A 13,666-nucleotide genomic window follows, 5' to 3' on the forward strand; every position below is an offset into this window, starting at 1 on the left:
GTGTGTGTGTATGTGTGTGTATAGGCTAGTGTGTATGCCTACGTGTGTTTCTGTGTGTGTGTTTTTTATGAGGTTGACAAGGTATAATTTCTGTGCTAAGCCTGTTTGCATAATGACGGAGTCACAATTGTGTTTTTCCCACATTTAGTCCCCGTAGCTAACACATGCAAATCAGCGTGCGGCAAGATCGCAACAGTCCAATCAGAAACAACATTTCCCCCGATGATATCTTTAGGGCCTACCCAACGCTATTCAACACACCTGGCAACGAGAAAGCAGTTAGTAGCCTAATATTCGGAAGACACTGAACCATAACAAGTCAATAGAAGGAAAAGAGGCTACAGTATGCAGACCACATTAGCGTTGATCACAGGAGGATTTACTGCGGAGGCAAGGCTCTACGGTTCTGTGTCAGGGTTTCTTTATCCGCACCCGAGCGATCTTTACAGCCCCCGCTAGGTGTGTAGGCATGCAGAACGGTGATTTGTCATGATTGGGTAAGTGTTGAGCCTCTTTAACTGTGTGTTTGGAGTCAATACTGGCCCAGGGGGCAGCCTTTCAGCTGACAATGACATAATTCAGCTGTGTGCGTGTGAGAGAGAGAGAGAGAGAGAGAGAGAGAGAGAGAGAGAGAGAGAGAGAGAGAGAGAGAGAGAGAGAGAGAGCGAGAGAGAGAGCGCGAGAGAGAGCAAATCAATAATCTCCATGTTTAAACAGTACCCATGCATGAGAAAGGCATGACTTTCTGTCTGTGTGAGAAGGATTGGAGCATATATGATCTAATCGTTATTCTAATGCGTGTGTATTCAATGTGTTGGTGCAAGTGTGTCAGCATGTGTGTGTGTGTGCGTGTGTGTGTATCACCTTGCAGTGCTAGTCTAGGTTATTACAACCATAAAGAACCATATTCACAGATGATCTCCCATCAACCACCAGCAGCCACATCTCCCACAGTCCCCCAGAGACAAGAGTTACCGCTACCCCTTCATTTCAGATTCCATTATCTTGCGGAGCGGAGTGGACGAGGGTTTGGGGGAAGTGTTCCAGAAACAAAACCCCTCTGATGAGTCAGTATCACTGACCTTGTGTCTCGTGTCCTGAGCCTTTTCAAACTGTCATTTTGCCTTCTAGCAACACAGTCACGACCACACAGACAAACAAGTACTAGTACACCTATTCTGCCAACTGCCCCATTACACACACACACTCACACTCACACTCGCATGCAAACGCTCACACACATACACACTCACATATAAACACTCGCTCACATATACACACTCAGTCACATTTACAAACTCTCTCACACATACAGACAGTCATGCAGAGGGGGCATGGCAACCTTGAGCCTTGAGCTGGGGATATGACAGTGATTAATCTGGCAGATACTTGAAGTCTGATAACATTTTCCAGACTGATCCTTTCCTTTGACAACGTGAATGATCCTGATCAGAGGGTTCTGATGCTGATTAACAGGAACTTCATTGTGATGAAGTTGGAAGCCTCAGATTAGTGCACACAGTTCTACATCTGAAAATAAGGATGATAGACAAGAGTTAAAGAGATGGAGAGATGGGGAGAGTGAAAGAAAATATAGAGAATAATATATGTATAGAGAAATGGAGAGATGGGGGAGAGAGAAAAAGAATGAGAAAGAATTAGAGAGAAGGAGAGAGATGGAGAAAGGGAGAGAGAGAGAATGTTTTGAGTCCTTGCAGCACCGTGTTTCAAGTCAGGAGGCACAGGGACAGAAACAGGCTGATATGTTACAATGTCAGCATCGCTCCTTTTCTTTCACAGGACCGTACAGAACCATGTGTTCCCCTTCAGAGGACCGTAGAACCATGTGTTCCCCTTCAGAGGACCGTAAAACCATGTGTTCCCCTTCAGAGGACCGTAGAACCATGTGTTCCCCTTCAGAGGACCGTACAGAACCATGTGTTCCCCTTCAGAGGACCGTAGAACCATGTGTTCCCCTTCAGAGGACCGTACAGAACCATGTGTTCCCCTTCAGAGGACCGTAGAACCATGTGTTCCCCTTCACAACACAAGAGCACAGAAACAGCAAAGCCTTCTTCTTTTGTCATGTGCAGATTTGAGATTTTTAGAGTTTATACATTCATACACTAGCATTGTGGAATCGACGTAGCATGAGGAATTAGACGTTGTCTTAATAAAACTGAATAACCTTTCGACCATAGAGAGTGCCACTATCAGGTACACTCGTGTTCTCTCTACATGTTACATTTGAGATCCTGTTGCGCAAGTCTTGGAGGAACCAACTAAACAGTTGGAATTTGCCTTTCAGATATAAAGTAGTTTTTGCTGCACTGTACTTTCTAATTGTCTACTATGGCTGAAAAGTTATTGTTATTGTTGCACTGTGCCTGGTAGCTGGGATGTCGTTTTATCACACTGTTCCTGGTAAACACAGAACCTTCCTCCACTCTGAACAACAAAACGCTGTTAGAGACAGAGATGGCGTCTTCAAGTTTCTGAGCTGGTTTACCTGATTACAGGCTTTCAGCCCATATCTGTGACACCCACAGTCATCTTAGAAAAACAGGGTGAGAGCGGAGGAGAGGGAGAGGGGGGAAGAGGGAGGGAGAGGGATGGAAAGAGAGAGATGGAAAGAGAGGGAGAGAGAAGACCAGAAGGAGCTACTGTGGGTTAGAGTTGGAAAAGGAGAGATTCATCTTTTTCTCAAGCGAGCAGTCTTAAGAGGTGAGCTTAAAGTCTGTACAATTGGAAAGCACTTCTTCTTTAAGAGGTTTCAAATTCACAGCACCAAAATGCGATCGTGAGGCTTCTTTGATATCTCCACCTCCCTACTCCTCCTTCACTCTCCCTCCTCGCATCCACCCCTACCCTCTCCATCCCTCCCTTCTTCCATCTATCATTTACACTTTCACCCCTCCCTTTTTCTCTCTCTCTCCTCTACACCACCTCACGCCTCCTCGCACTCCCCCACTCCTCTTCACCCCTCCCTTTTTCTCTCTCTCTCTCCTCTACACCACCTCACGCCTCCTCGCACTCCCCCACTCCTCTTCATTCCTCCCTTCTGCCATCTCTCCTTTAATCCTCTTGATCCCTACCTCCTTCCACCTCTCCTCTACTCTTCTCTTCTTTTTCTCTCCTTCCATCTCTCTACTTCTTTTCATCCCTCCTTCATTTGTCTCATTCCATTCCTCCTCCACTCCTGTTACACCCTTTCCTCTCTAAGTTGCTCTGGTGGCAGCTAGCATGGAGGATGTAGATCAGGTAGAAAGCGAGATGGATGAGATTTTAATAGAGATTAATTACATCCCAAATGAGGCACCTAATTCTATGCAGCCTGCATGTCTGCACAACTCGCCTCCGCTAATGACTGTGAAACTCAATTTTCCCTTTAATCTTGAATGCAGAGAACGACCACTTTGCGGAAATGCGTTCTCGGCCCTGTGGATGATCCTGAGCGCGAGGTATCACAGATTTGCAAGGAATCACAGACTCCAAAGCAACAGAGAATGAGTGTAAATGACAGTGTTATTCATCCGCCCAACAAACTGCTGTAAAAAATCAAATACCCGTTAGCCAATTTATGCTGAAGGTGTTTATCTAGTTTCATCACAGGACCTTGCCTTAGGCAAAATTATACATTTTTGTTTTCATTACTATTACAGTATATTAAGTTAATAACATTTGGATACCAGCTCAACTTTTTCAAAACATTCTGTATCCACTTTATGTATCACATTACATTGACCCCACCCACACACCCACCTAAATCCCTCAACCCACACCCTGTTTCTCTAATGGGGAACAGGCTATGTGAGAGAAAGTGGAAAATTGACAAATAAATTGAATAGTAAATAATGAAAATATGGGTGTGAATACGTTTTTATAAAAAACGGGCATACGGGGAACTCGTATTCAGAAATCAGGAACCAAGTTCTCCAGCCTAGCGGAGCGTGTTGTGAGGACCGGGGCCTGACGTTGAGATGATTCCTTATTCATGATGCTACCCGGAGCTCAGGTATAGTCTGTCTGGGCTGGTTAGGAGCACTGCTGTGAACTTCTGACATGAAACGCAGCAGAGTCGAGCAGAGAAACAAGGGCATGACCTGGATGGGCGACACACAGAGACTAGCAGAACAAATAGAAGGATTTACCAGAGCGCAGCCTGCCTAGCCTGAGGTCAGGGTTCTGTAAGCAGAGCGCTAAAACGCAGAATAGGCCTGTGAGGCCTTAACAGTTATGATCATGTAATATGATCACACACAACACTCATGCACTGTTCCACACCTCGCGTATCAAGCTACCAGGCCCCTCAGGCAGAGAAAGCTACAGTTAATGATAGCATGTTTTTGTCGCAGACTAAGTACTGCACTAAAGGAGGCATTTGAACATTAAATGTCGTTAGCCTTGGGTTAGGCTGGTGTTTTACTTAATGGAGCGACGATGTGATTTTGAGTGTATTTGTAACCCTAGCTCTGACAACTATGAAACAAAGGATGTACTTTATGAGTTGCTGGTATTTAGGCCTGTACCACACACACACACACACACACACACACACACACACACAAACACAAGCTTACACATACATAAACACCAGAGATGGGAAGTAACAAAGTACAAATCATTTGTTACTGTACGTACTTAGTAGATTTTTCTGGTATCAGTACTTTACTTCACTAAGTATTAGGCTACATTGTTATTACACTGTTATTATGCTGTTTTTACACTGTTGTTACACTGTTATGTTGTTATTAACTTTGGGTCATTGAGACCCCCCATGTTGCAACAACTTTACGTCATACACAGTCCCTTTTTCTTCCCAAAGATATGTTTTTTCTAATAATTCTTGCATTTTCCAACCAGGCTTGTTAGCCTACTTTATAAAGTAGTTTTATCTATATTTGGTGGCATGATCATTATTATTTCTTGTCATTGCGCCTTCATTTCTTGGATATCATGCAAACGTAAGCTAGTCTACGAAGCTACCATGGAGCGAGGCAGGAGGCAAGGAGACGAACGACTAACGTTATGGCTGAGACAGACACACACACACACACAGACACACAACACACACACACAACTCATAGTGGTTTTCAGGCCTGCAAGCATTGATATGAGTCAGCTTCTTTACTAGGCATTGAAACCCATACAGGAGGGATGTGAAGAGTAACTGCCCTTCATCAAACCAGACAGAGGGGGTTCATTCTGCAGTTTAAACCGTTAATTTATTGGCATGGCATCGTAGATTTTCCCCTCACGGCGCCGCACTTATCTCCGCCAGCCACCCCGCCCAGCGCTAACCATCGGATGTATGTTCTCCATTTAAATCACATCCATCTATAAAAGATGACAGAAAAAAAAAATCTTGACCTGAAATCCTGTCTGTCAGGCGACAAGGACGGCATGACAGAGCCTCTGAAGGCACATATCAATATTAATGTCTGATATCCATATTCATGTTTTTGTTTGCGCTAGTTTTACTTCGCGCTTGATGTAAAAGCATGCATTAGAAACAGAGATCTTCAGCCTATACAGTACCACAGCCCCACATGAAGAGTTTTAAAAGCATGTGCTGAAACAGTTGCTTTGTCTCAGAGTAGGTAGGCCGGTTTAACAAGTGTCATCACTCATCCGTAGTTTCCTCCGGATTTGCCCATGGCGGGATGTAAACTCGGGTCCTCTCTGACAATGTGCCGACCATCTATATAAACACCGCTTTAACCAGCGGTATTTATACTGAGGATTGATAACGAGTAAAACCAATTCAATTTAGTTACACTGTTATGAAATGTTTCCCTCATAAAACGAATGTATTTGTATTACTATTTGTCACGTTCTACTATGGCCCAGAAACCCCTAGGTCCTAATCTTATGTGACACTTTGGGACGTGCGGTTGTGTGGTGACACATGCCTTCGCTTCTACCAGTAATACTTAATGACATAACAGCAACAGGCATTAACTAATCAAGACCGCTTACGACTGTGTCACAGCGATGACACAAGTGTAATTTTCCCTTTCTTTAACGAGGTCTACTTATTATTTTTTTACACCGCTTCTTACAAGGCTAATTTCCCTGAATCCCTGAATTTGTTTTATTTAGTCTTTGTTTTACCCTCTGTGAGCTTTACCCTATTAAATGCTCCACAGAGAAGCTATTTACTCACTTACCATGCAGGCTTTTCATTCGTTTTTCAATTCAGACAATAGATTCAACTGTGCGATGACAAAATAAGTGAGCAAAACTCACAGATGCCGACTGACAAACGAAATTTCTGAAAAGGATATTATTTCGACTTGACTACAAACCCTGCAAGGTAGCCAAAGTCAACAAACAACAGTACTTGCAATCTGCAACGCTCTATGGTTCTCAGTGAATGGTACATATATAGACAGTCTTCTTTGTAGTCCCAAAAGATTTTGTACCATTTGTTAAGGCACCGTAGGTGTCTGAATCCCTGTGGGACCTGGCTGTGAAGCTTTTCTCCTGTTTTCTTCCCTCGGAGACACCAGAGGGCCGTGGATGAAAGGAGCTGGTGCTAAAGTGCTCTCCTGCCAGACAGGCATCAGTCTGCAGGGGAGACCACGGACACACCCATTACAGGTGTTGGAGCCTAATGTCCCCCTCTTTGACACATCACAATGCCTTTACAGAGCTTGACACACACACACACACACTCACACACACACACACAATTCCAATGAAACAAAGTCTTGTAAAACATCTTTTAATCCAAAATATTTAAAAACAAAAAAATAAATGCACTCAAACATGAACAAAGTTGGCAATGCAATACAACAATGGAGTCCTTCTGCACGAAGTCATACAAATAATACTGTGATAAAACACAATGTCTTCTGACAGCAGCTGGAAAGAGAGAAACAAAACGACACAGACAAATGACACCCCCAAAGTGGTTTATATTTTCACAACGCTGTTTGTTTGTCCCAAAGGAAATCCACTGGTGTTCAAGAGATACAGTCATAGGTGATAGATGTATAGCACAACTCTGAATTAGCAGTAAGAAAATATGTCTGATCTTTAAAATAAAAATGTACAACTTAATTACAGAGGCAAACAGGACCTTGAAGTCATACAAGTGACTGTTACATGGTCTTCTCACAATCTAAGATCACCTGTATGATCAGTACGGCGATGAATCATCATCTGATATAAACACAGCACGTGTCATGGTCTTCACTAAAACCGTACCAAACAGTACATCCCACATATACAATACATGATCTCGTAAAACCGGAATGAACAGAATACATTCTTCATCAACCCTACAGATGACCTAGTGAGTATTAGTGTGTATCGGTGCAGCTTATGTTTTGCACCGGTACCATCTCAGTGCATAGGGGACGGAGATATCTATGTTAGCAGTTATCAAGCTGTGTGTCTATGACTCTGAAAGCACCCAAGCTAATCACTCTTCTATCAGCTCTGTTACTAAGCTTCTAAGCCTTCACTGATTTGTATCTTCTGTTGCTAAGACTGTTGACAGTGGAATATACAGTCATTTGATTTTTGTTACACGCTTGTTCAACTTATGAACAGACGAGACAGGTTGTTGCTGTAGCCGCGGTAATATCCTCTGTTTGATTTGGTCTGCGTGAAGGAGTAAGAAGCCTGCTAGTCGGACACACTGGTTAGACATTCAGTGAGCAGAATAATACAGTGCTGGATGATTGAGAGGTTATCTGTGAAGAGAATAGCCCCGGCCTGGTAAAAAGGTGAAATTATCCGATGCCCTGACAAAGGTCAGACAGTTACATACGCACTGTGTCATGTGCTATACATAGCCAATGAGAAGCTGTGAGAGGCAGGGAGAGGGAGAGAGGCAGGGAGAGGGAGAGAGGCAGGGAGAGGGAGAGAGGAAGGGAGAGAGGAAGAAGGAGGAGGGAGAGGCAGAAGGGGGAAGAGGAAAGAGGAGAGGGTGATGATGTCTCTCCTGCTTGGCACAGCTCCACAGCCTCTTACCAGCGTAGCTAACACTTGAGGTGTTTCTTGCTGGTCATGTCGTTCCAGATGTGATGCATCTCCTCAGGTGAGATCTGGTGGACAGTTACGACCCTGCGGTACCTGCACAGGCTGTAGGCCATCTTCCAGTGGTTGAAGCCGCTGTTCTGGAAGGGGTGGACCCCCAGCTTGCGCAGGCACAGCCCCACGTACACGTCCTCCAGGTGGAGCAGTCTGGTGTGCAGGGAGGTCTTGTAGATGAGCTCGGCCACGTCTGCGGAGAACACGTACCCCGTCCCCGAGCAGAACGGGGGGTACTTGCTCTCGGGGTACAGGTCTCTGGGCATGTACCACTTGCTGCGCATGTCCCTGATAGGCCCTCCGTTGATGACATAGCCCGTGAAGTACCTCTTCCTGGGTTTGGTGGTGGGCTTCAGCAGGTTGAAGATCAGGTTCTCCATGTTGACGAAGATGTCGCTGTCCGTCTTCAGGACGTACTGGGCCTTGGGGCAGAAGGTGGACACCCAGCGCATGCCCATCAGGGTCTTGAGGGTCAGGTTGTGGTAGGAGTCGATGAAGTCCTCCACCACAACATCGTGGAAGATCTGGCTCTCCTGCTCCACCATCTGGTTGAGGACCGGGTCGGTGTTGCGGCCCAGGAGGAAGAGGGTGACGATGCGCACGTCGCTGAACGTGCTCTCGTCACCCCACGTCTCCCGGATGGCCTGGCGGGCATCAAACTCCTTGTGGGTGGTACTGATGAGGATGACCAGGAAGGGGGCATCGGGCTCGCACTTCTTGGGCTCGTTAATGAGGAAGGTGAAGTCATGCGGGTTGAGAGGCCGTGAGCGGATGTTGCTGTAGGTGGAGTTCTTGTGGAGCTTGGCTGTCTTGCGAATGGGGATGGACAGCTGGCCCAGGTAGGAGGAGGACGGCCGGGACACACTCAGGTACCACAGAGCACTAGCCCAGCAAACCACGGTCAACAGGTAGAAACAGGAGACCTTTGAAGGCATAGCTGTTCACTCGGCTAGCGTTAGCAACATTGAAAACCCAGAGGCAGAGCCTCCATCTGTTGCTTCCAAGAGAAGCGAGAGGCTTCCTTCTACAAGACCTTTGACATGAATCAGCGAAACTTTGTGGATTTTCTATTTCTTTTAACTTTAAAGTCTACGGATTTAGTTTACTTAGAAAAGCAGCCTTGGTGAGTTTTTGGGGAGGGGCCATGGTGTTGCTAGTGTCCGTCCCTGTTGTTCGGGCAACAGCTCTGACTTCTCCTCTGTCCAACCTGGTGAAGGATAAAAACATCATATTTAGAATTATAAGATTTTTTTTACCTTAGTTCATCAAAACAACCAGTAATTACATTAAGTGATACACCCATGATAAAAGAATATAGTTGCTGTCTATAATTTCTCTTTGCTGATCATAAATGTCACATGTAATAGATTTCTTGCCGCTTTATGTTTATAAAAGAGAAAAGGTTTTGGTTTAACACACTCTAAACCATGATCTGTCAGTGATGTGTCTTCGTCAGCCAGACGGCTGGTGTCTGTAAAGTGTGTTTATGTGTGCCCTGGGGCAGATGTGGACCAGCACATCAACAACACGTCTTTCCAAGGGAAAGCGAGACTGATGGAAAATGTCCTCAAGCTTAATTGTAGTCATCTCCATATTGTTTTTTCCCTCCCACCCTGTGTTCCTATCTCTCTATCTCTCTATTTCTCTCCCTCCCTATATCTCTCTCTCCATCCCTCTCCCTTAATGTCACTGTGATCTTGGCATGGTGAAACTTAGTCATCAGTAATGAGCATTCCTTACTGAATGGACTGAACAACATTGCAGAGATTGTGGCTTGGCATCAGACATTCTAGAATGCTGTACCAGGCAATTATCCACCCACCACACTCCCTCTCTCATCCAAAACACACACACAGTAAAAGTAGCCCAGTAGTTTAATCACTTCCTGTGCTAGAGAAGAATATGAAATTGTCCTAATGAATAGTTTGTCTGCTGGTCCTGTATTATACGCACTCTCTCTCTCACTCTCTCCAAGTACCTCTCTCTTTCTCCTTCTCTCTCTCTCTGTCTCTCTCCTAGTCTCTATGTGTCTGTCTCTCTCTCTCCCACGCCCTCCCCCTCCCATCACATGCATGAGGGCCTAAGCTCCTGTTTTGAAAACTGTGATATGTAAGCGGGCCATATGGGTGTGTGTGTGTGTGTGTGGTGTGTGTGTGTGGTGTGTGCCTGTGGTTTGTGTGTTGCGTGAGGAAACTGGAATGGATCGTTCACTCGTAACAACGCGTAACAAGGGGCGAGCGGAATTTAATCCCGTTTTACACAGTCACTTATTTGTCAGAGACGTAATCCTCTCAGCGTGCCGTACCCGGACGCTCTGCCCTGCCGCTCTGCCCTGCCGCTACACAGGCGCTCCCTGGGGTGAACAGCATGTTTTTGTTCGAGCCAGAATGATAATGCTGAGATACGGGAGATTATTTTGGGGATGGTGCGCTGTGTACTTATCTGAAGCGATATTAATACAGTTATTCTGCCATTGTACTTCTGGTCAGACCCCAGCCTTATCTGTTACAGTTCAGAGAGGATAAAATACTCACATTCATTATCTGGCTCCTCTTTTTCACTCTGTCGTTATCCTCACTCACTCACTCACCCACTCCCTCACTCTCTCCCTCTCTCTCCCTCTCTCTCTGGCAGAATGATCCATCTTGCACTTTTTGCATCATTTCTCTCAAAGCCCTTACATTTTTTGGGGACAATTTTGATCAATCTCATGATGTTTTCCTTCCTTTTTCCCTCTCCCCCAATCCCCCCCCTCTCTCTCTTCTTTCCTCTCCCTCGAGCTCCCTCTCCCCTCTCTCTCTTCATTCCTCTCCCTCGAGCTCCCTCTCCCCTCTCTCTCTTCATTCCTCTCCCTCGAGCTCCCTCTCCCCTCTCTCTCTTCATTCCTCTCCCTCGAGCTCCCTCTCCCCTCTCTCTCTTCATTCCTCTCCTTCGAGCTCCCTCTCCCCTCTCTCTCTTCATTCCTCTCCCTCGAGCTCCCTCTCCCCTCTCTCTCTTCATTCCTCTCCCTCGAGCTTCCTCTCTCTCTTCATTCCTCTCCCTCAAGCTCCCTCTCCCCTCTCTCTCTTCTTTCCTCTCCCTCGAGCTCCCCCCCCACCTTCTCTTTTTCACTCACAGTTGATGCCGCACATCAGGTTCCCTTTTGCAGCCCTCTCTACTCTATATTACTCCCTCTTACGTCTGCCTCCCACTCCCCCCCCCCCCCCCTCTCCGTCAGTTCAGTAGCTAAGGAGCAGGGTGTTCAGGGTGATTTAGGGCCACAGTAGAATCCAGCTGCTTGCACTCGTCTTTCACCATCTCTTCCTTCTCCTCTCTCCTGACAAAGCATCACTGTCTTCATCGTGCTGTCATGACAACCAAGTTGGAAGTTTGGTTTCCGAACCCTCACACACACTCCTTCTTTGTAGCGTTTACCACTTCCGCCACATCTCCCTCCCTCCCCCCCTCCCTCATCTGATCCTACCGGATCCTAGCTGACACAGACAGAGCCCCCACACTTCAATCTCCATGAACATCTTCCCTCTTTTCACCTCTCTCTTTGTCTTTCCCCTCTCTTCCTTCCTGTCTTTCTCTCTTTCTCTCTCTCTCTCTCTTTCTCTCTCTCTCTCTCTCTCTCTCTCTCTCTCTCCCTCTCCCTCTCCCTCTCTCTCTCCCCCCCATATCCCTTTCTCTCTCTCTGTCTCCCCCCTCCCTCTTTCCATCTTTGTCTCTGCCTGACTCATTGATTCATGATTTTGATCCCTTCTCCTTGACCTCTGTTCCATCCTGTCTAATGTTCATCTCAGAACGAGCTACACCCAAATCCTGGCTGTGAAGCCTCGCTGGAGACCTTGAGTAGGTAAAGTAAGTAAGTAAGACTTTATTTATATAGCACATTTCATACAAGAATTGTAGCTCAAAGTGCTTTACATAAAATCAATAAAAACAATAATAGAAGTGATAATTAAAATAGCAAATCTATAAAAACAATAATATAACCAATAAAAGTTGTAAAACCCTTCTGAGATAAAATTACTAATATTAATGGGTGATTTGTTACATAGTTTTGGGGCGTAATTGACAAAGGCCGAGTCACCAATCTTCTTATGACTGCTTCTGGTGACCTCTAATAGGCCTGCATTTGATGATCGCAGTGTTCTAGCTGGTGTGTAGTTTATAAGAGAGTTAGCAATGTAGCTAGGTCCTTGTCCGTGTAGAGCTTTGTATGTGAGGAAAAGGACCTTAAAGACAATTCTGAAGGTAACAGGGAGCCAGTGTAAAGTAGCTAGGACAGGACTAATGTGTTCTCTCCTTTTAGTTTTGGTTAATAATCTAGGTGCAGGATTTTGAATGAGCTGTAGTTTCAGTGGTTTTCTTGGGAAGAACAACGAAAAGTGCGTTACAGTAGTCGAGCCGGCTGGATATAAAAGCATGAATTAACTTCTCATTTTGGTTTATGAATGGCCGTACCTTTGCTATATTCCTCAGGTGAAAGAAAGCTGTTTTGGTCACTTTATAAATGTGAGAGTTGAAATGCAAATCTGAGTCCAGGATTACACCGAGACTCGTCACCTCTGGTTTAAGACAGGGGGTTAAGCCTCCTAGATTCTTAGTAGGCATCTCTCTTTTGGATTTGGGGCCACATAGTAGGACTTCGGTTTTGTCTTCATTTAATTTAAGAAAGTTAACATTCATCCATTTGTTTATTGCCAACAGGCAGTTTGTAATGGAATTGATGGCCGTTGCATCATTGGGTTCAGTGGATATATATAGTTGTGTGTCATCCGCATAGCTATGGAAATCTGTTATGTTCTCTGATTAAGTCGCTGAGTGGTAACATATAAAGAGAAAAAAGTTATGGACCTAGGAAGTTTCCTTGGGCAACCCCGTAGCTGTTCTCATGTTTCTTGGACCTATGGTCTCTTAAACTAACATAAAACTTCCTTCCTGTGATATATTATTTCATCCAGTTCAATACACTATCCGTGAACCCAGTAAGCTGTTCCAGTATATTGATTAGGATGTCGTGATCAATGGTATCAAATGCTGCACTGAGATCTAACAGGATAAGGATCGAGACTTCATTTGCATCAGAGTTTAGTCTGAGGTCGCTAATAATTTTGGTGAGAGCAGTTTCAGTACTGTAATATTTCCTGAAACCTGACTGCAAAACTTCCAGGATGTTATTTTCTTCAAGAAAATAATGTCTTTCCGTCCGTCCGAAAATTATGTAATTTTACTAAAAATATATTTTCCAGTACTTAACTAATAAATGGAAGGTTTGATATTGGTCTATAATTTGCAAGTAGACTGTTATCCAATTTGGGTTTCTTTAATAGGGGCTTTACAACAGCTGTTTTGAAGGCATCTGGGAAAACGCCAGTTCTAAGGGATGTGTCTATAATCTCTAGCACCGGACCTAAGACACTGTCAAACACTCGCTTAAAGAATGTTGTGGGTGTAGGACCTTGAGTCATGTTTCCTTGGAGCACCTCCAGGGTCAGGTGCTGACCTGTCCCCGCGCAGGGGCATGGTGTGCTGGCCTACAGAGCAAGGAACACTGATACGCTGGAAAAAGCCCTTCTGCTTTCATGCAGCTTATTCAAGATCATTAAAGTTTAACTGTCACTAGAAACGCTCCGGT

General features: G+C 45.1%; 1 protein-coding gene across 1 annotated transcript; it reads right to left on the reverse strand.

Moving 5' to 3' along the window:
* Positions 1–7,877: 7,877 nt before the first annotated feature.
* b3galt1a (UDP-Gal:betaGlcNAc beta 1,3-galactosyltransferase, polypeptide 1a) lies at positions 7,878–9,239 on the reverse strand. The gene has a single exon (XM_047031187.1). The coding sequence runs from the start codon at positions 8,976–8,978 to the stop codon at positions 7,992–7,994; it is 987 nt and encodes a 328-aa protein (XP_046887143.1). The 5' UTR covers positions 8,979–9,239; the 3' UTR covers positions 7,878–7,991.
* Between the last annotated feature and the right edge of the window lie 4,427 nt (positions 9,240–13,666).

Source organism: Hypomesus transpacificus, chromosome 12 (genome assembly GCF_021917145.1).
Source record: "Hypomesus transpacificus isolate Combined female chromosome 12, fHypTra1, whole genome shotgun sequence".
Lineage (NCBI taxonomy): Eukaryota > Metazoa > Chordata > Actinopteri > Osmeriformes > Osmeridae > Hypomesus > Hypomesus transpacificus.